This window comes from Heliangelus exortis, chromosome 17 (assembly GCF_036169615.1).
Source record: "Heliangelus exortis chromosome 17, bHelExo1.hap1, whole genome shotgun sequence".
In the NCBI taxonomy this organism is placed as follows: domain Eukaryota; kingdom Metazoa; phylum Chordata; class Aves; order Apodiformes; family Trochilidae; genus Heliangelus; species Heliangelus exortis.
This window is the reverse complement of record NC_092438.1, coordinates 11,715,017-11,736,060: the sequence shown is the minus strand read 5'-3', so window position 1 is coordinate 11,736,060 and position 21,044 is coordinate 11,715,017. Positions and strand designations below refer to the sequence as shown.

Genomic DNA, 21,044 nt, shown 5'->3' with positions numbered 1-21,044 from the left:
ACTTCCCACTACTTGCTTGTAAATTAAAAAAGCCACAACTCCTCTACTCCATTATTTAATGATCTGCAGGTGTACAGAGGCTGTTTTACACTGGTATTGGGCAACTGTAGCTCTTCCTGATGCCAGCAGGAGCCATGGGGTCTCAACATTCCTGAAAATCACATCCATGCTCACTTAAGAGAAGTGGGCAGTTTCCCCCTCATTTGGAAAAAACTGAGCTCACCAAACACCTCAGAAAGGTAACTCAGCAAGGCACCAGTCTGTTGCTGATGCTGCCTTTGTAAAACAAAAGGACAGAAACACAGATCATGGGCGACAGCCCAGGAAATTTAAATCTATGCCTTATTAGCTCTGTATTTTTACTATCTGTGCCATCTCATTCATCTGTAATGCCATCCATGGATGTTTGGCCTGTTTGCTTGATAGAAATCTGACAAATGTAAGCCAACCCCTTGGTAGTTGACTTGAGAAAGCACTTGGATAAATAATGTTCAGCCTGAAAGATCCTGAATAAGATGGTAGCTAGTAGTTTGTTCCTAGGGCATGTAGCATTTTCTCATTAAAAACTTTATTTGGTTTGTTGTTAAACTAGGAGGATGCTTGACTAGACAAATATTTTTGCTAAGATAAAATATTATTTAGCATGTGTCATGATTTGATAAAATTAATCAGTATCGAGATTAATGCAAGGATGGGATCTGGTGGAAAACACAACTATTCCATTCCCAGAATGGGAATGGGCAACTAAGAAGAAGCTGGATGAGGGACTAAAATAATTAGGCATATCAAGTGACAGACTTTGGAGCTGAAGGGATCATTAGAAAATATGCATTTGGTTTCCATTTTCAAATGCAAGGTACCTCTAAAGAGACAATACAAGAGAGAAACAGTATATTCTTGCCAGATAGAGAACAGCTTTGTTTTTTCAAGACTGATAAAGCAGTGTGGTTAAAATCAGCCTCCCAATCTGAGCAATTAATGACATCTAACACTCTGTCCACTATGTTGCTTCAGTAGGCTGAAGTTTATATCCCTCTGATACTTCCCTAGCTCTCTCCCATTGCCACAGGTGCTTGCAGTCTTCTTTTTCTGTCTCACACCAGCACACTGAGTATCTCACTTCCATTTTCCCATTCTTTGTGTTCATGAACCATTCTTTGCCTGTAATGCCATTTCTATTGCCATGCCAGAGCCTGTCTGCCTTCCCTCCTCAAACATTACACTTCCTCTCCTTTTCCTCAGGGACTTAAATCATGCAGGGTGTCCCTGGGGTTGTATTTTGTTCCACAGTTATCACGTTACACAGAAGAACAGAAATGTCATTCTAGAGGACAGAGACCCCAAGCTCGGCCAGTGACAGAAGTTGCTTTGTGTTTCTTCCACAGCAGTTCTCCTGGCCAGAGCACACAGTTGGTATCTGCATGACTTAACCATCAGCATTAGCAAGGTGGTGTATCTAATACCTTACCCATATAACTCGAGGAGTTTGTATTTAATTTCAGTCTTCTGCTCAGGACTGAGCTGTCGGCAGAGTTTGAATTGATGAAGGGCTGTTGCCATTGCCCTCAGGGACATTCTGTCATGTAGAAAGGCTGCAGGTAAGTGGCAGATTAGATTTCCAAGTAGGTCAACATCATATTCATCAGCAACAGAACCGTTCTGAAACAAGAAGCATTTACCTTTGTTGGTAGAACTAATCTTGGCTCTTGCCCTGTATCACTCAACTGCATCACGATACATATAAGCTTTGTGACCCTTTAAGGAACAAAGACACAAGTTTGTACTGGCAACTTAATCTACAATTTCTGCTTCATACTTTCTGCTTCTACCAGCACAGCTGGTGATATTTCATAAGCACTTGTCAGAGTGTTCGGTGTGTTCTTTATTCCATACTGAAGCACACATAAGAAAATAATTAAATCTCCTGGCACAGTCTCCATACCCAGGGGACCACCCAGCACCTGCAGAGATGATGCAGTTCTGTCTGGCAGGAGGCCCCTCATGGCAAAGGGGCTCTTACTGTCACTGCCCTCTGAGGGGTTTCTCAGAACCTGCCACAACACCAGGGATTAAATGGCTGGTTAGTATGTATACAGACATGAATATTCACAGCTACATCAAAAAAAGAGTTTCCCCTAAAAACTAGTGACTGCTGCAGCTTCCTGACAGCAGAGGTCACAAAATCCTCCCAGTACCACCACCCCTTCCATGGAGCTTTCTGTGCCAAACACAGCTCTACAGGACTAGCATTGCTTGGAGCAAGGGGGAAGAGCTCCAGGTACAAATGGGTCAGCTCCAGGCTGCCCTGGCCAGTTCACTGTGGTCAGCAATGATATTTCATGAGAACAGTTTGTAATATCCATGGAGTCAAGACAAATTGTTGAGGAGGCTATAAAAAAGGGGTTTTTTAGTTACCAAGCACTCCTGTACTTTTTGCAGGACAGCATTCTTCTTGTGAAGGCTTGGATTCAGAAGGCTCATCTCAGTCTTCCCCAGACTTTCAATGAAAGGGACACACAAAGGGCCTGAAACATACTCCAGGTACTCAACCCTGCAGAAAAATTCAAATGGTTCCAGACCATGCATGGACTCATAACCACACCCATAAAATCTATGATGACAGAAAAATTTAGAGACAAGTCTGGGCTTGAAAAATTATAAACCGGCCAGGCCAGAAAAGTTGCAATTAATCCACACCTTACTTTAACTTACATCTTCTTTCAGTTCATCAGCACATGAACCTCAGTTCAGAAAATGGATAAGGGTTATAAATAGCCAATATATATATAGCCAAAATTACTGCAGTTTGTAGAAAGCCTTGTATTAAAGACTTTTTGTTATTATTTTATTATTTTTAAATAGAGCAATGCTTTTTCAAACAGAATCCTTTTCTTACTTTTTTTTTCAGTTTACTTTTTTTTCAGAAAAACATTCCAGGAAAAGAATAGTTCTCATTTCCTTTTATCCCTTTAAGCATGTGGGAAGAAAGAAATAATGAAAAAGGGAAATAAAGAAACTGTACAAGTCAGATGTTTCTGTCAAGTACAATTATTAATTTTTTTCTATCACAGAATATTTGTTGGCCTTTTACACAAAATTTTGCTAACTTACCAGACCATCTGTAATACACTGAAATGTTTTCAACCATATCGAGCAATATGCTTGGACAGTGCCCAATGGACTTGTCTTATATATAAGCTCTCAAAATAAATAAGCAAACCAAGTCTCACAACTTAGGTGAGGGGAAAAAAAAATATCGAGCACAAACTGTATTAAAGTTAGTTTTATGATTTTAATTATGCTCAAGAAAGCCCAATGAATTAAATCCTTTATTGAAGCAGACATCAGCAATGGTGTAAGCAGAAACATAACAAGTTTTTCCATCACTACCATGCCACTGCACTGTGGTTCAGTCAGAGCTTCAAGGGAGGCTGTTTCCAGGATGCAAAGGAACCCACAATTGTGACAAAAATGGGCAACACTAAAAGACATCAGATATTAACAATTTCACTTGACATGGATTTTGTTACAGTCAGTGTCTGCTTTTTTAAATTACCCTTTTGAGTCATTAGTTTTCTTAGGACTGAAGAGGTTATTTAGAAAGTGCTCAGAAGGACTAGTCTGAACATACTGTTATGAATGCAGTAACTTAAGGTGTAGTAAGATACAACTTACGGAAGCACCAATAAGAGGAAGGGAGGAATAGATGCATTGGAGACTTCCCAAAACTTCCAAGCCAAACAATTAACCTAAAAGCAACAAGAAGTTAAGATCTTAGATATTTGGTAATTTTGAGGAACAATGAAAATACTATTTTTTTTTAATACAGTTTATAAATTAGTATACATAAAGCTGCTTATTATCTCCAGAGAACATCTCCTTGACTTTTTTAAAGTAGTTTCGAGTCTTCTTTTTGTAGGCATCAAAGATGAAACATCCTATCTTTGGATGCATGACAGAATTTGTACATTTTCAAAACTTCTGTATATTCCCAAACAGACTGCTCAAGAATTAGCAAGTTAGAAGGACTGCAGGCATTTCTTGCCATGTGTGACAAATGAAATTGTCAAAATCAAGTATGCCAACAGACAAATTCACACATAAAAGATTTAAATAAAAATATAAAAGACAAGTTCCTATGTACAAGATTTTTATAAAAAAAAAATAGAATTTAAAAAATTCTAATATGTCTACAGTTTAGATATTGGGTAGTATGATTAGGTATACAAAGTCTTTTTTTGGATTTACCTGGTATGGAGACAGCAGCTGAAGATTGCTTTCAAAGAATTTAAAATTGCTTAAAAAAAAGTCTGTTCCCATACTTTCAATGAGCTGACAAGTCACTCCTTTCACAAGCTGTCCTGTGCTGATAGGAAAAGCAAAGTTCAATGTTCTGAATATTTAAGCAGGATCTAGTCCTCACTCCCCACAACCACATCCTAACATAGTTTCTTAACTACCTCTCTTTCCCATTTCTTATAATTGAAAGGATATTGAAAGTATAAAATATAATCAAATTGAAAAATATTGACTGAGCCTTAAAAATACCCACCTTATTAATGAGGAAGCTGAATTATCCTGTGGTACCAAGGAGTGAATAAACATAAGATAGTACAAAATAACCACATAGTGTTTATGTTTACCTTTAAGGCACTCTCATCACAAAACAAGACTTAAACCCCATTTCAAGAGAGACTATTATTCATACCTTAGAAGGTCAACAGGATAGTTTTTCTTAGAGAGTAATTCATACAGATACAAAGCCTGAAATATAACCAACCACATTTAAAGTTAAGCTTAGCTAATTCATGCAGTAACTACTGGAAGGTTTTAGTATGCTTAACTCTCATGTACTCCAAGCCATTTCTATGGTCTAGTTTGGCCAACTAAAAGGTTTGGCATCCAGTGCTGAATTTCTTCTTCACAGGATGTCACTGACTGGCACTATGGGATGATGGTAAACATATTCATGGCACACAACCAAAGAATACTTTGAAGAGACCTCTAGGGATGATCCGGCCCAACCTTGATTCTCTCTGGACAGAGGGAAAGGGCTGATTGTAGAAATGTTTACTATACAGTACTGGAAAGAGAAAATTTGTGTGACACAATCTTGAAGACTTTTAAACTCAGCATATCAATGCTTCCCATTCTGTAACACTGTCTCATTATGCCACCTATGCTTTAGTGAGCTCTGGTTGCTTATGTCAAGATATATTTGGGGCAGTTCCTTTCCCTGAACATGTATGTATTACAACACTTTTCCTGTTTTCCTATCATACTAAATTGCAGTGGAAGAGGAACTGTATCATAATTTTTACCTGGCTGCTTCTTAGTTCTTTTTCTTTCATCATAGAAGAATTATATCCAGTCTGCTTCCATAAATCAGAAAGAGATATTTCTTTAAAGAAAGCTCCTTGTATATCTCTGACTGATGCAGAAAAATCTCCAGATGCAGCTATCTAAAAAGAGGAACAGATGAATACATGGCTTTTCAGAACTGATGCTTAGATTTACAGGATTTGCCCTTCTTTATATTCTGTGTTATATTGCTCTTAAGAGGATAAAAGAAAAACATGTCAGTATTAAAAATGCCACAAGACTAAGTAAGAGATAGCCTTCAAAATATATTTGGTGTTCAGAAAAAACACTGAAAATATTAACCATTGAGCTAAAACACACATCTCAGTGACAGCATTATAAACCATTCTCTGTATATCTGGTTATTGTGCTCTTGTGTAGAGAGAACCTGCTACCAACACTTGAGTTTATAATCACCTTTCTGAGGATCCCTTGCTGTTGTGCTGGCAATAGGTCAGATAAGTATTGGGATGTTGTGCCTCGAATAAGCTGAGAAAGCTCCTTTGGGTTCATGCTGTAGAATGACTGGGTGCTAATGCCAGTTACCAATGAGCCCATTTGACTGACATTATAGGATGATAAAACCTGCAGAAGTAACAGCACAAACAAAGTTTCCTGCCTTGTGAACCTCAGATAAGTTTAAAAGCAAAAGTTAATAAATCAAAACTATTATTGTTGAATATTTAGTACACCTTCCCTGGGGAGGCACTTTCCTCAGATTTATTTCAATTCACACAAAACTGTCCAGGGAACAACTGCAACAGTTTTCTCAGATGCTCCTTTTTTTGAAACTTCAGAGAGAACTCTGATTCCTTCCATTACAGGATACTTGCATATATAGTCTGAGATCTCTGATCATGCAAATTCTGCCTAGGGCAGTAATATTGACAAAATAATATATACAACTGCTAAATAGTAATTCTCTCTATAATCCGGGATTTACTTTGGGAGGTACAGGTTTGGATATTTTTATTTGATTTAAACAAAATCTGTAGACCACTAAAAGTACTAATAAGAAATCCTGTACTAAACTTCTCAAAATCTAAAGTTAGCACTAAGAAAAATCAATTTAGCTTTTAAAAATAGAAGGTCAAGTTGTTATCCGAGGTACCTTTTCGTAAGAGAGGTATTTACTGGATAAAATCATAACTTGATTTTTTGCCCACCCAGAGACTTGGTTTAATGTTGCAATAGCATTATGCACTGCTTCAGGTGACAAAGATTCCAGCTGACTTGAAGTTAGTCCAACTACAGCATCTGACAGAGATCCAAGGATATCATCCAATGTTTGGTTTTGCATGGCAGTATTCAGGAGTTGATATTTGAGCTAAAGTAAATTTAAAAGCAGATGGGAGACAAAAATTTGTCAAGAACCAATTTCCATTACCACTCAAAACTTCAGCTGGCATAGGCATTGGCAACCATTTAGTGACCACACACTTCATAAAAATTGAAAAATGGAACCACAGTTGTCAAAGGTATATGGAATGAGAGGAAACAGAACAAGAAAAGAATGAGCACTGTACAAAACCAAAACCGGGCTTTTACTCTTTGCATTATATAATTGAGAATTATTTCCACATTTCTCAGACCTCAGTAATTTTTCACTCTTTTCTGAGCAAATTCAAGAACAAAGTCCCTCTTCTCCTCTTCTCAGGATTGGGTTAGGCAAGAAGAACAAACATTGTACCCACCTTCTGAACCTCAGCCTGGAAATCTCTCAATTGATTGCATTTTATCATTTGATGAAGTAAAGCCCGGGCCACAGCTGCATCCATCTGTTCCATGTCATCATAAAAGCAAACCAATAAACCTAGCCTATATGAAACAAAATATATTAGCTAAATTCTGATATAAAGGTCTCATTCTCAGTAAACTGATATGCAGTATGGTATACCCTGCCTGTGCTCAAAGTTTGAGTAATTTGTACGTCACTAATGCCTTAAACTGCTATCTTTAAAACTCCACATGGCCTGAAACTGGGGTATCAGACATATTCACTGTTCTCTGTATTCAGCTGAACTCCAGATTGCTTGAGTTGTCAAAAATTTAACATTCTTGGTTCCATTTGTCCATGGCTGGATTCTTCTGGATTATGACTCTACCCCCTTGGCAGGATTTGCAGTGTAATTTCTGTTTTAAAAGGATGGAGGGCTAAGGAAGTCTCCAGAAATGGCTTGCTGAGTTCTTATCTGGAACGATTGGATATTTTCAACTCTAAACCCTGCTTGGATTCCACATGTAACAGAACTCATTCATGTGTCAGAACAACAGCTAAAGCATTAGACTCTTTAGCATTTCAGGTTTAAACAAAGTCTGCTGCACTTCACCTCAGGCATATGACTGTCTGATGGATGGAGACCTGACCAATTCAACACTGGCAAGGAGAAAACCTGCTAAAGCTCACTGTCTTTGCTGCTGCAGCACAGCATCTTGCAAGGCAGTGTTGTGAACCACATGTGGGGCTCATTTTCCTCCACAGTACCCACGTTGTAACATAAGTTCGCATTTCCAGCCTCTCTAAAGAGCAACCATAACCATTATTGTTGCAGAGAAGTAGTCATAACACCAAGGATGTGTGCCTGCTGTAGTGGCCTTCTGACTTAGACCTTGTGCTTATTTGCTGCCATTGCCTGCAGCCCTGCAAGGGAGCTCTGAGCTGTGCATTGTCCTCTCTGGACTTGAAATTTCATAGTGATGGTGACAAATTTGTTTGTAGGAACCTGAGACAATCCCCCTGTCACTGTAAACCACCAGCCTTTGCTTTCATAAGTTACACAGGAACCTACAAAGCCCAGCTTTCCTGCTACAGTCTCTGGTTTACAGCAGTTCAGTGAGGCAGAGTGGAGGCAATACTGTTTAGATGTGAACTTAATTGACAGCAGATAATACTGTGCCACTCTCATAAACAGCAGAATCCTGCAGTTCAGGAAGGCTTAGCTTTTAGCCCCTTAACAACAACCTGCTTGGTAATATAACAAAATACTGCTTCAGCAGCCCATCTGGATTTATGGGACATCATCAAGCTAATATACAAATCAAAGAAACATCCTTAACTGCATTTTTATAACAAATAATTGGCTTCTGATGCATTATTGCATAGCCACAAAGAGCTCTTCATCTCTGTTGGGATTAGCAGCAATGAATAAATACACTTAAAAGTGCATTTAAATTGTCATTATGCTTAAAATGAGTAACATAAAATCAGTGTGTTGTAAAGACTGAATATCAAGGATTATGGAGCATGACATTTCTCTCATGTGAGAATGTGACACCTCTCGTAAGTGGTAAAATGACTTTTAAGATTTCTAACATTGAAATCTACAGTGTGGGCACAATTCTTCTCTTACATCCCCAACAATCAGCAATACTTCATGAAAGTAATGACAGGAGCTCTGAAGCCATAAAGCATATTAGTTTAAAGTTCCAAGGTATCCCCCAAGGAGACTACAAATTACTTCAGACATTGGTGTCTTGGGACTAAACACATCCATTTATCCAAAAGTGTAAATGTAAATGTGGAGTACAACACTTTCTCAAAGGTAGCTCACATACTGCATATTTATGAGTAAAAGCAGTTTACTTCGGGTTTTTTTGATTGTAAGTAAGTTCAGTAAGTAAGTTCAGTGCTGATTTGATAGCCCTGAGAATGCAGTTTCCTGCTCACACACCTTACAGTCACAAGTGTTTAATGTGGTTCATCTCTGTCCTGCAGGACATGAAGGGGCAACAGCAGAACAGGCTTTAAGCTTCTCTGTGACCTCTTCTGTGACACCCATGTGAAAAAAAAAAAACAAAATGGCTTGCAGTCCTGGCTGGGATGAGCCAAGATTCCTCCCTTCAGCCCTAACACGACTTTCACAAAACACAGAATCATCTTCTGTGGTTCAAACAGCCCAGGCAACACATGTCCTGACAAAGCATCAGTTAATTAGGGACACATCCAAAAATTAATAAAGTATCAATTCTTCACTACTGCTAAACAGGGCTGGATTTCATCTGGAAGGAAAAAGCTATCAACAATTTCATCAGCTATTTAATGTGGTTCTTTTTCTCCTTATTTATTTGTTCTCTCTCTTCACAACCATGAAAGACAACGGAAAACATTCTTGCCTGTAGATAGTTGAAGTGTTTCTCATATCAAATCCTGATGACTTTATTCTTTCCAGGAAAGCCTGTGCAAGCTCTGGTGTGATATCATACACTGTGTCCAACTGCTTTGTTGCATTGTCGTAGCTAATGAATAGTCTTATCTGACCAGTATAAACAAAATAATGTGTCAGGTTTATGAAACAATTACATCCAACAAATCACTCTGAATTAGTTGACTCCATTTATGTTTTAGAGAAAGGAAGAAGATAGATTTGGATAACATGGTATTTTTGAAAGCAAAGCTGACTGACCAGTGCTGTCAAATTGCCAAATAATTTGAGTCTTCTATCATCTGCACCCATCTTCTTTTCAGTACAAGTCAGAGAAGTGTGACACAGATAAATAAGTACATACTAATGACAGGCACTTTCAAATTCCATGAAGAGAATATTTGGTTGACAATAGATTTGGATCCACTTTATCTCTAAGTAATTAAAAGACAAACCTCTATTTCACATTTAAGTTTGCATTTGTGCTCACATTGTTTGTAGCTGACATCATTTGACAATGATATATTAAAGCACATTTTGTTACTTACTTCACTGAGACTAATTCTCATAATTTCTTCTAAAGAGAGATGGACCATGTATCTTCCCAAACTCCACAAATTTTCTGCACTGACCCAAGAAGTTGATTCATTGAACTCTGTTTTGTCCAAATAAATACTCATTATAACCTTTAAAAAGTAATTATTTTTCAAATATGTTGTACTCAGTATAGTGTTATTGGTAAATAAAAAAAAATACAGCTGCAAATCAGAAAAATCCCTCCCTGAGAGAGTGAAGTTCCCTCCATATGCTTGATATTAGAACCCATTTTTATGAGCCCATAGATTTTTTTAATGAAAATCAAATAGTGATTCAAATGATCTAGGCTCCTTAACTGAGACAAGATGATGCTCCCCACAGACCTGTCTGTCAGGCCTCCTGGTTTTTTAAGTGCTATTACCTTACACTACCTGGAATATGAAGTGAGTTGAAAGACACCATAGAACAGTTGAACAGAAACCAGCAGAAGGATGTTGACTGGCCTTTAGTAGAACAGATTTGTAGTTATAGACCACAGTGGTCATGATCCCCAAATTTACTAATTTACTGTTTCAGACACAACCCAAGATGTGTGATGCTGTGGGATTTTCCCAGGGTTGCTGAGTATTATCAGACAGGTTCTGCATTTTTGCTTCCCCAGTAATGCACTGGCAGTAATACCACCTCATCACAGCATCATGAACTTCCTCTCTGTGACTTAATGGGTTATTCAAATATTTTGTATTGGCAGAAGTCCCAGGAGCCAAATTTTGCTCCACTGAAGCACACAGGCATCGTGCCTTTGATTTCCAGGAAAAGAGAAAGACAATGGACATCTAAAAATCTAAAGTGCCCCCACAATAGCACTGCTGGGATGTTCAGTGAAACCCAAGCACTGGGTCTGATATGTCAGTGTCACTGCTGCTTAACAGCCCCCTTGTGGAGCCTGTTCTGCACTGTTCCAGCTGTGGCACATCTGCTCAGGACACATTATTACAAGGCAAACAGATAAAATCAAAATTAATTAAATCTGTTTTATCTTGTCCCTTTTCTGAACCAGTCAGTCCCACGTGCAGAAGAACTTCTACAATATCCTGCATTTATTTTGAATTTTTAAACAGTGCACTGGCCAATGTATCCCGACTGATCTGTTTTTCAATTCTGAATTGGAGATCAGAAGTGAACAACACACCTGTGCAGAGCATCTGACACTTGTACCCTATTTAAGTCTTAAAAAAAGGAATTGAGGACAGAGACTCTGTATAGATCTGTGCAGAAGAGATGAAATGCAAGCATCTTTGGGGAATTAATTACTGTGAATAATAAATATATTACGTTCATTGTATTCTAGAGTGAAAGTTTTCAAGACATCTACTCTAACACAGACCTGTGTTAAACTTAGGAAACAGTACAATGGATTGGCCTTCTGCTGGGTGTTAGAAAGCAAGAAGAAAATACTTTGTACACAACATACCACTCATGTTACAGGATTTTTGTAGAATCTGCTTCATCCAACCATACAGAGCTCTCTGTGTATTTGCTGAGGTTTTGTCATAGAGATCCTTGAATACTGCTGATCTATGTGACACAAGGACATGTTAGTTCACTATTTTTTTCAAGTAACACATGCAGCCAAATGTTTTTAGAAACACTAAAACATAAGCAGAAAGCTGTATCTGGAAAAAAGACTGAGACTGTATAGTAATTTCTTTTAAAATGTATACACAGTAAGCAAATGGTACATAGTATTAGTTGTGTGTGGAAAAGAAATGACTTACAAGTTTCTGAAAGCATCCTCCTGCAGAATGTTTGGGAGGCTCCCAATGACATCAGGTTGGAGATAGTTCACTGCTGACATACGTAAAATCTGGCTTAGGATATCCACACAGTCCAAAGCACTCAGGGCCAGAAAACATTTATCCAGTGTTATAAGGAACAAGGTCCTGTTTACTCCTGGGCTTTGAAAAATTCTCTCTCTAGTCTTGCCCCAGTCAAGAACAGTACTTCCAATTTCCTGCAAGAAATAAAGGGTTAAAAGGATGCATCCCAAAAAAAAAAAAAAAAAAAAAAAAAAAAGGGCTGTTCTCATGAAAAATAGCTGCAAGACTTCTGATTGCACTACTTCAGCTAATTCCTTTCTGGCATTGGCCAGAGACTAGCTTGACTCTTTTGACAAAATCAAACTGAAAACCAGAAAAATAATACAAAGAGCTGCTGAAGTTACAGAGTGTGCTTTCATGAAAGAATTAGTCACTTGAAAAATGAAAGTACATTGGAATTGAATGGGTATTATTTCACACATAATTTAATATGCAGACACCTCTAGAACAGGCATTTTCCCATACAGTGTTTCTTGCAGTAAATCTGCTCTAGAAGCTGGGGCACAGCATATAGGGAATAGGACAGGGAACAAAGTTCCCCTGGTTAGGACTGGATTATTTGGTTGCTTTGTCTCAAGTGTGCACATGTCTAGGTCGACATGTCCTGTTCAGAACTGATTGTCCAGGCCCTGGAAAACTGGGTATACTGCTTGAGAAGACAAAAATTTGCAATTTATTGAAATGGCTTCTGCTCTACTGCTCTGGCTCCCAGTGTGTTCTGCACACCTGTTCTGCGTGCTCTGGCAGCAGGAGCTGCACCACCATTGTTTGAACAGTGGATTATACAGTGTTTGTTTTGGGCAGTCACCTCCTGCATTTGGGGAAAGGCTCTCCCTTTCTCCCAGATTAATCTCCACCCCCCCAGTGACACTCATGATGGAGACCTTTTGTCCCAGCAGGGAAGGTGCCAAGTGCTCTCATACCTCGGGCTGAGATCCCACCCTTGCACTGGAGACCCCCTCTGCAGGGGAGAACCTCCTTGGGTGGCACTCACTGACTTGGAGTGAGACTTTTAAGATGGGTCACACAGGGAACACACCACAGAGACAAGCAAATGCTGTTATGCTGTCTCCCCTCTAAGCTGCCTAACAATTTGCTTGCATGGTCCAGTAACTAATTAACAAGATCCTTTCACCTTCTTTAGGCACTTTGGCTTTCTTTCTAGCCACTCCAGAGAAGCAGATACTCCCTGAGAACAACTGGTCCTACATACCAGAGATATTTGCATAGGAAGGTAAAACATCCTCTGGAGACGCATTTGTCTCCATTGAGTACAGAGAAAATCCAGACAACTGACTTGTCACAAAACTTTCAGACAAAAATTAAATGAAAGAAGTCCCACCTCAGGAGAGGTGCTTCTGAAATATAATCCAAGCCAGCTAAGCAACTGAATGGGATGCACTGTGGGACCCCTAGTATGGCCTCTTCCCATTTGTTGAAACCCCTGACAGCAGCTTTTATACTACATGAGTGTAAAGTGACTTACAAGATGGTCCTTTCTGCTCTTGAAGAGATACTTCATTGCAGTTTGGAACTGCTGCTGATCAAGCTGCTGAAATTCGGACAGTAGTTGCCTAGGCTGGTATAAAAGGTTCTTCAGGTAATTTTTTATGGACATCTGAGGTATAGAAAAATACATGTAATACAGATAAAACTCATACTATTGTAATGGGGGCAACTTTTGCTCCCTAAAAATCTCTGTTTAAGGAGAGATAAGTGCTTAGCTCCTATATTACCTGGGTTGTCAAAGTCTAGAATAACTATACTCAACACAAACTGTGAACAAAAATAGTCTAAATGTAATTCTGAAAGACAGTATTTTTAAAACCCTATTCTTGGCTTCATGACTCCTCTCCAGTGAGCCCAAACCAAGAATGCCTCAGTTTCTCCCTTCATAAAACAAGAGTAATAAAGCTTTTCTGCTTCACACAGCAGAGCTGTGAAAATTAAACTTCTAAAGAGCTCAGAAAAATCAGGTACTGTGTGCAATTAGGTGGGAGGAAAAGTCTGCACCAGGTCATAAAGCAAAAATACTCTCTCTTACATGAAACTGCAATCTTTTATTAGTTAATTAGTTAGCAATTAATTAATTAATTAATTATTAGTTAGCAACCTTTTGCCTGTTTTGAAAATCTAAGGGGAATTACAACATTGGAACAGAAAGCACTGTGAGACTCATTAGCACCAGACTGGAGTAAAATCCCTGCAAATTCCTGACAGAACTATTCCAGAACTGGTTTGGAATTCGAGTTCAAACTGTTCTTTGCTGTCTTTGCTTAACTTGCACTGCCACCAACAAATATTAACATAGTCAGGTCCTTGCTGTCTAGGGGGTCCAGGTATGATTAGTCTTAAACTGCTATTAAATAAAATCAAATGGAAAGTGGCTGTGTGAGTCTCCTGCAGGTTTGGATGAGCTATGACAGTGAAATGGGGCTTGGAAAAAGGTTTGGGTGCTGTGGAGGTGCATGGCCATGGGTTTTTGTGAATGCCTGAGGTTCAGAGATTGCATATTTTGATGCTTTTCTTTTTCAGAGTGCATGAAGCAAGGATAGAGTGGGTCAGGTTTTCATTAACATGCTACATCTCCACTTAAACCAGTTAATAACTAATGATAATGACCAGGGATAAAGAACAATAACCTTTTCCTTTGTTACTCCCACATTGACAATTTACAAAAGAGGTCAGAGCTGCTTTAAAAGATGGATGAATTTTGTAGGATGCTCTGGAGCCTCTCATGCCATCAGAAGCAGTGCAGGCACAGCCATGGTAAAAGTGTAGAAGAAACTTGCCATTTTGAGGAGAAATACACAGACTGATGTGCATACACTCAATTCAGAAACAATCACTGAGCCTGAAAACTCCTAATATCTGCTTTCCATCAGAGGAGAAACAAGATCTTTCTTACTATTTCTGCCTCGCACTCTGCTGCAATCTTAGGGAAAAAACAGGAACCAAAAACCTATTCCTATTTACTACTTAATCTGCTACACTATGGATCTGATAGTTACCTCTATTATCAACAACCTAGTTTTAGCTATAGAGATAGGCTCCTTTTTTCATTTTTTTTTTTTTTTTTTAAGTAAGAATTTTCATGCATTTTAAATGGCACAAACCTGTAGGCTGCTAAGAGTAAACGTAACTTCCTGGGCATGAAAATAAGCCATGACTTTTGTAAGCATATCTGCTGTCCAGACATCAGAACTGTAACAGAAAACAGGACCAAAAATGCCAGCAAAAGAATATAGCATGTAAAATAGCAGATTAAAAGACAAAACAAGAATGAGAAAAGCAAACTGTTACTAACACTTTAATGGCATGAGTATTCAGGCTTTTTGGCCTAACAAGAATAGCAGAACTATTTGATACAATGAAACTGTGTGGTTCAATGAAGAACTGAATTAATTAGTTACAGGTTGTTTAATCCAACTTCACAGCCACCCACAGTAATCACCATTTTCTATGATGTTGCCATGAATACCATCTCCAGGCATGCTTTGCTGTGGTTAATCTGGAGCTATAGGTGTGCTTCCTGGAACTCCATTATCCCTGTTCTGATCTGCTTGTAGGAAGAAGCACAGTGACTCATGTCTGCTGCCCTTCCCTCAGCTGGGTCATTAATTTCAGTGTGTCTTCTTTACACAGCCACTGATTTTCTCAAACTATGTAGGAGTGGAATTGACTTTGAGGCTTATACTGCTCTTTCAAATTAAAAAAAAAAATAGCAAATAATCAAAAGTTGCCAGTATCTGGAGAAAGTGGGATGGATGGGGGATGAAGCGGGACGGAAAGAGGAAGATGGAACAGCACCTAATTTCCTTCAGAAGTCATTCTGAAGCATATGAACAAAGTTAATTATCACAACTTTTGAATACTGTAGCAGGTGTTTATTCTTCGTGTCATTCTATGCATGTTTATTGCTTTATCATGAAAAATAGCTTTTTCCCTTTTAAGAAGAAATAATTCTCCCAGGAGATCTAAATCAAAGTAATCATATGTGCCAATTTAATTTTATCCACAATGTTCCAGTTTCTGTGGAAATGAAACAGATCATATCTGAAGTGGAAGACAATATCAAAAAAACAAGATGGTGAAAGTAATACATTACCTCTGGAAATGAAGTATATCAAGGAGGGCTACACAAAAAATGGAACATAAAAAATTGTGGTGAGATATTTTTAAAATTCCTCTTGGAAGCGTAAGTGCTTAATTAATTAATACTTAATAATATAATTATTAAATTATTAATAACAATTTTGTACATTACCATTCAGATACTTTCCAGCTATTACTTCCTCCTAAGGAAAAATGATAAACGTATGTAATAAACTGTTATTTTTTTATTATAATATAAAATGTTTGTAGAGAGATCAAACAAAAATACTAACCACAGCCTTGTGTAATAATGGAGGCAAATCTGTAAAAGATTATCCTGTTACTAGAAGCTGATTTAATGTTTTACCATTCAACTGTTATACAAAAATACATGTACTCTATTCAGTGAAACTATATATACATGCATATAACTTACTTATATGCATTTAGTGCAGCTTTGATTAAATATATTTACAGAAAAGCAGTGAAAATAAAAGGCTATTAAAGAAGAAGAAATCTTGGTTAAATTATTTTCTGGCATAGCTCCATGAAGTCAAGAGAGCAGAAAATATGGTCCCAGCTACTGAACAGTACTACATCTGTTTTACTACACATAGCTTTTCCATCCACATAAAATACATCACTCATACAGGAGTTCAGGTCTTACCTTCAGAGTTCTGACTGTGTGTAATCTCAGCATGATTCATTGCTATCAATAAGAAACATATCTTCAAAAGTCTGGACATTTCTTCTAGTGTTTATTAGAATCAAAAGATACTTGGATTGAAAAGGAAAATAAAAATAACAGAGTCAAAAGGCAATACTAACCCAACACTTTGCTAGGTATAAATCAGAGACAGCTTAAGCTACAGAATACATAGACATCAGAATAATTTAAAAGTGCTTGTTCCCAAAATTTTAATTCAGATCTTTTTCTGGAACAGAGATATATGCTATGCAAATACAAGACCTCCAAGTGTGCACGTGCAGCCACATTTATTTTCCTTTTACCAAGCAGCACTTTTAAGTTTCTTCCTAGTAGCACTGTTTACTTACTAAGCTACATTCCATCTAAATGAGACTTAAATGCACTTTTGTTAAAGCAAATTCTTTTAAAATCAGATAAAGTAGAAATTAAATAAAGGGAATGAAAGAAGAAAATAGTAAAGAAGCTCCAAAAAAGCCCTAAGCTTTTTCTAGCATGTTAAGTTGCCCACATGATTACTGCAGACTAGGTCTGGGACCCTCCACTTGCAGCTCTCTGAACTCAGACCGTGGGAGGGCACAGCCCTCTTGGTTGCCCCAGGGTGCTCCAGGCAGGGAGGGTGCAGGAGTTCTCCCCTCCCCTGAAGCTATCACTCTGCAAAAAAGGAGGAAAATGTCCTCATGCCTTTCTGAAGCCGAGGGAAAGTGACACATCTGGGAAACGAAAACTGTGCCATTTCAATTGGATGGATCAAAGCTCTCATCTATGTACCCGTGAACAGTGTACCATCAATTTTTCACCATTGGCTAGGACATAAGTTTCTATGGAAATATGTGTTTCAATAGCTCTCTCTTGCTTTTTCATTCTGCTCTGTGCTATGCAGCACAAAGACCACTGAAAGTAGCTGAAAGGGCAGTAATGGGATACCAGGGCTTTTCACCAGGGTGTCACTGATTCTGATCCAAAAAGACTGAGAGGCTCACAGCTGTCCTCTATGAAATGCATTTGTTGCTTTCAGTCTAGTTCCTGAAGCACAAGGATACACACTGCAATAACACAATGGGATAGAAAAGCAGCAGAGACTGGGCAGGTCTTGCTCCTGCAGGTGTTTCTGCAGCCATGTCCCCTCCACAGCTCTGAGGAACACAAAGCTGCTGTAAACCCACACTGCACCAAGTTTACTGCAGAGAGAATTTTCTGCCTCTGCACCCTCAGCCTGGCCCTCAGCCCAGCTGTGAGAGTCACTCTCCCCACAGGTAAAACAATTCATTAATCTGAGATATTAGATGATGCCCTGCTCTACAGATTGCAGCTTCTTGCACTGGGATTATCTGATGTTAACAAATTATAAGGATGGCCTCACCACCCAACTTCACTTAGACTCCAAGATGACTTTGTTAGATTTTCTCTCCCTTTCCTATATATCACATGTTTATCCAAAGCCACACTTAATTTCTGCATTTATTTTTGTTCCTAAATTTGGATCCATTCTCTCTTTTTTTTTTTTTAATGTTCTCTGCAATGGCTTGAGTTACAGATCTGAACATCTGATAAATACGAACACCTTTTTCAGATTTTTTAATCTCATGTATCAGCAAGGTACTCTTATGAAGATGTCTTTCAACAGCCTCTAGCAATACTTCAGTCTATCACAAATATTAAATTCCAGCCTTGTAACAGGAGTGACTTAAACTGACAAATGATGAAAAATTTAAGCATTATATTTTAAACAAACTATTGCCTCTGTCCTGCTCTTGCACGCACTGTAACCCTTTTCAGCTGTTCTTTTGGGAGCACCACAGTACGTCTCTTATTCAGACATATCTGATTTCCTAAACAATGAACTTTCTTGTGTTTGATACTGTCTTTGCCCTATTAATTTTGCACTAAGGTTTGATTACTCTGCACAGCTTAAATCATGCTACTAATGTCAGTCCTGATTTGTTTATTCCAACTCATTCACTTTGATCAAGGAGTGTTATTTTAATTAAAGCATGCTAAATTAATATATAAAATTAAATGCTAAGGAAAGTGCTTTTTAGCCTGATTAATCCAAGTGGACAAACACTGGGTGCAGAAAAAGTCTGCTGTGAAATAGCCTTTCTTGGTACAACAATCTGCAGGATGAAATAGTTCCTATTGCCAGTGAAACCAACCTGTTTGCAGAAGTTCACTTCAGCTTTTTGACAATCCCAAATCACCTCATGGGGATCTCTAGCAGATCCCATTCATCATTTCCTGAGAAACCATTCCTTGAATCCCAGCAACATAAGCTGTGATCAGATCTCCAAGATGTGACCTTTGCAGTACTCCAGTTATGACAGGCTCCCAGACTGCCTTCTCTTGCTTCCCAAGCAGCTGCTCTTCCATGTAAAGAAATCCTAGATGCTTTATCACTCACTTTGATGCAGCCACTGCCTTATCTGAAGCTTGTTAACCAGAAAACTAACCTCAAAATCAGAGTTTTGTTGATAAGCCCTCTTGCATCAGCAGTGCCCATCCTTCCCCTTCCAGCCAGGCTCTCACAGCTCTGAAAAAAATCCCTACATGCAGTGAAGTTCTGGGGAAAAGAGAGAGAAGGGAGGGCAAAAAGAGAAGATAGTGGGTTCTTGTGAAGCCAGGACCCCACAGCACTTTACCTGCCTCTGCTGTGTGCGTCTCCTTCCCTGCACTCACAGAGAACAAGCTGGGCGGCTCCAGGCAGGGACCCCGAGAGCAGGGGGCAGGGACTGGGGCCAGCACCGCCTCACAGCCTCAGGTGTCTGCCTGGCAGCACCCAGCCTCCTGCTAGAGGGGAGGGGAAAAGTCTCCTCTGCTGGGGGGGGGTCAGGAGTGAGGGTCTCCCGTTGCAGGCTAAAGGGGATGTTTCCCCTCCCCGAGCTGCGTGGGGAGCACACAGGGCCATGCAGGTGCCTCCCAGTGCCCTGCTCCTCCCACCCCCCCACCCAAGCAGGGGGAGGTGGTCCTGGACTCCTCAGAGCCAAATATGAACTGACTGTACCTGGGATCACCCAGCAAAAAGGAGCTGTGGATTCTGTGAGACGAAGTTGTTCTTTGTCTTGAGAGTTTCCAGCTAAATCATGCCCTTGCACAGCATCTTTTTCCTGCAATGCAACACCTTGACAGAACAGACAGGTTAGTTACTCTCCAAGGCACATTAGTGAGACCACTGAGGCATGACTTCCACTGCCACCCACAGCAGGAGAGGGACAAGGCAGATTCCACGATCCCGAGAGTACTTAATTTGGACATTGGACTTGCAACAAACATATGTCCCCTTGGATGACATCTTAAAGTATTTCAGGCATTTAATCAGCCTCAGGACTAAAGAGTTTCTTTGAGCAGACACAGATTGCATACAAATGCATTCTCAAAGTGTGGGAAGACAAGTCCTCTCCCTGGCACAGTAAGCCAGGCTACACCCCTTCCTTTGCAAGGAACTCTGATTTTAGAAGTATGGGTGTAGGTACAGTCCCTTGGGGCTACTCTGTACATTCAACAGGACAGAGCAGGCTTTTGACCCAGTTGAATATGACCCCTCAGAATTTAAGCTTACTTTGTTCATAGCTCTTCCCTGTTGTTGCTCACATTTTCCTAAGTCTTTTAATTTCCCAACTCAGGTGTGAGAATACTTGGCTAAACAGAAGGAACAAACTTGGAAATCATAAGGGAAAAACCCTACTATTATTTACATTGGACCTTCTGTACTACAATCTCTCAAAGCTACTACAAACCAAAGTCCTAAGGGACAGGACTGAAAAATAGATGGGAATTAGAAAATTAAATAGTTTAAATAGATGGGAAATGCATAGTCACAGATTTTTAACCTATAGGAGTAAAACACTTGAGTTCCTTTGAAGGAGTTTGTGTCAATATATTTGCTAAATGAAGCTAGATTCTTTACACATTAAGAAACACATTTTCCTGCTACTACATGAGTATAAATGAAGGTGACAAAACAAAAATGAATGGACTCAGCCCAAAGTATACATAGCTCATTTTTCCAACAGATAAATCTGATTATGCTCTGTGCCAAAATTCGAAAGCACATGCCAAAATGAGAACAAAACTGAACCTGAACTACTGCTGAAAAAAATCCACCAACCTCATACTACAGAATACTTACTATTCCACAAAGATGACTGAGAATAAAAGGCGATTAAATTAGCAAGAGAAATCATTAGTCATCAGGCAAAGGAAGTCCAAGGTAAACCTAAAAAGACAGGCTGAAACATCATACCTGACATAAAGATAACCAAACATTTTTGAAACAAACAAAAAAACCTCACAAGACACAACCTTTTTAAACTTCAAAAGCAAAAG

General features: G+C 39.0%; 1 protein-coding gene across 1 annotated transcript in view; it reads right to left on the bottom strand.

Moving 5' to 3' along the window:
• Window positions 1–16,795, bottom strand: part of OTOA (otoancorin) — a 32,909-nt gene extending 16,114 nt beyond the window's left edge. The window contains exons 1-19 of the mRNA XM_071760643.1: window positions 16,683–16,795; window positions 16,309–16,337; window positions 16,188–16,218; window positions 16,029–16,056; window positions 15,037–15,124; window positions 13,407–13,538; window positions 11,819–12,054; window positions 11,515–11,618; window positions 10,052–10,158; window positions 9,475–9,614; window positions 7,056–7,179; window positions 6,473–6,688; window positions 5,779–5,946; window positions 5,322–5,462; window positions 4,709–4,764; window positions 4,249–4,366; window positions 3,676–3,749; window positions 2,416–2,551; window positions 1,469–1,659 (exon numbers count right to left, since the gene is read on the bottom strand). Of these exons, the coding sequence (XP_071616744.1) occupies window positions 1,469–1,659; window positions 2,416–2,551; window positions 3,676–3,749; window positions 4,249–4,366; window positions 4,709–4,764; window positions 5,322–5,462; window positions 5,779–5,946; window positions 6,473–6,688; window positions 7,056–7,179; window positions 9,475–9,614; window positions 10,052–10,158; window positions 11,515–11,618; window positions 11,819–12,054; window positions 13,407–13,538; window positions 15,037–15,124; window positions 16,029–16,056; window positions 16,188–16,218; window positions 16,309–16,337; window positions 16,683–16,761 (2,198 nt within the window). The 5' untranslated portion in view covers window positions 16,762–16,795. The remainder of the gene's footprint in view (window positions 1–1,468; window positions 1,660–2,415; window positions 2,552–3,675; window positions 3,750–4,248; window positions 4,367–4,708; window positions 4,765–5,321; window positions 5,463–5,778; window positions 5,947–6,472; window positions 6,689–7,055; window positions 7,180–9,474; window positions 9,615–10,051; window positions 10,159–11,514; window positions 11,619–11,818; window positions 12,055–13,406; window positions 13,539–15,036; window positions 15,125–16,028; window positions 16,057–16,187; window positions 16,219–16,308; window positions 16,338–16,682) is intronic.
• Window positions 16,796–21,044: the final 4,249 nt, after the last annotated feature.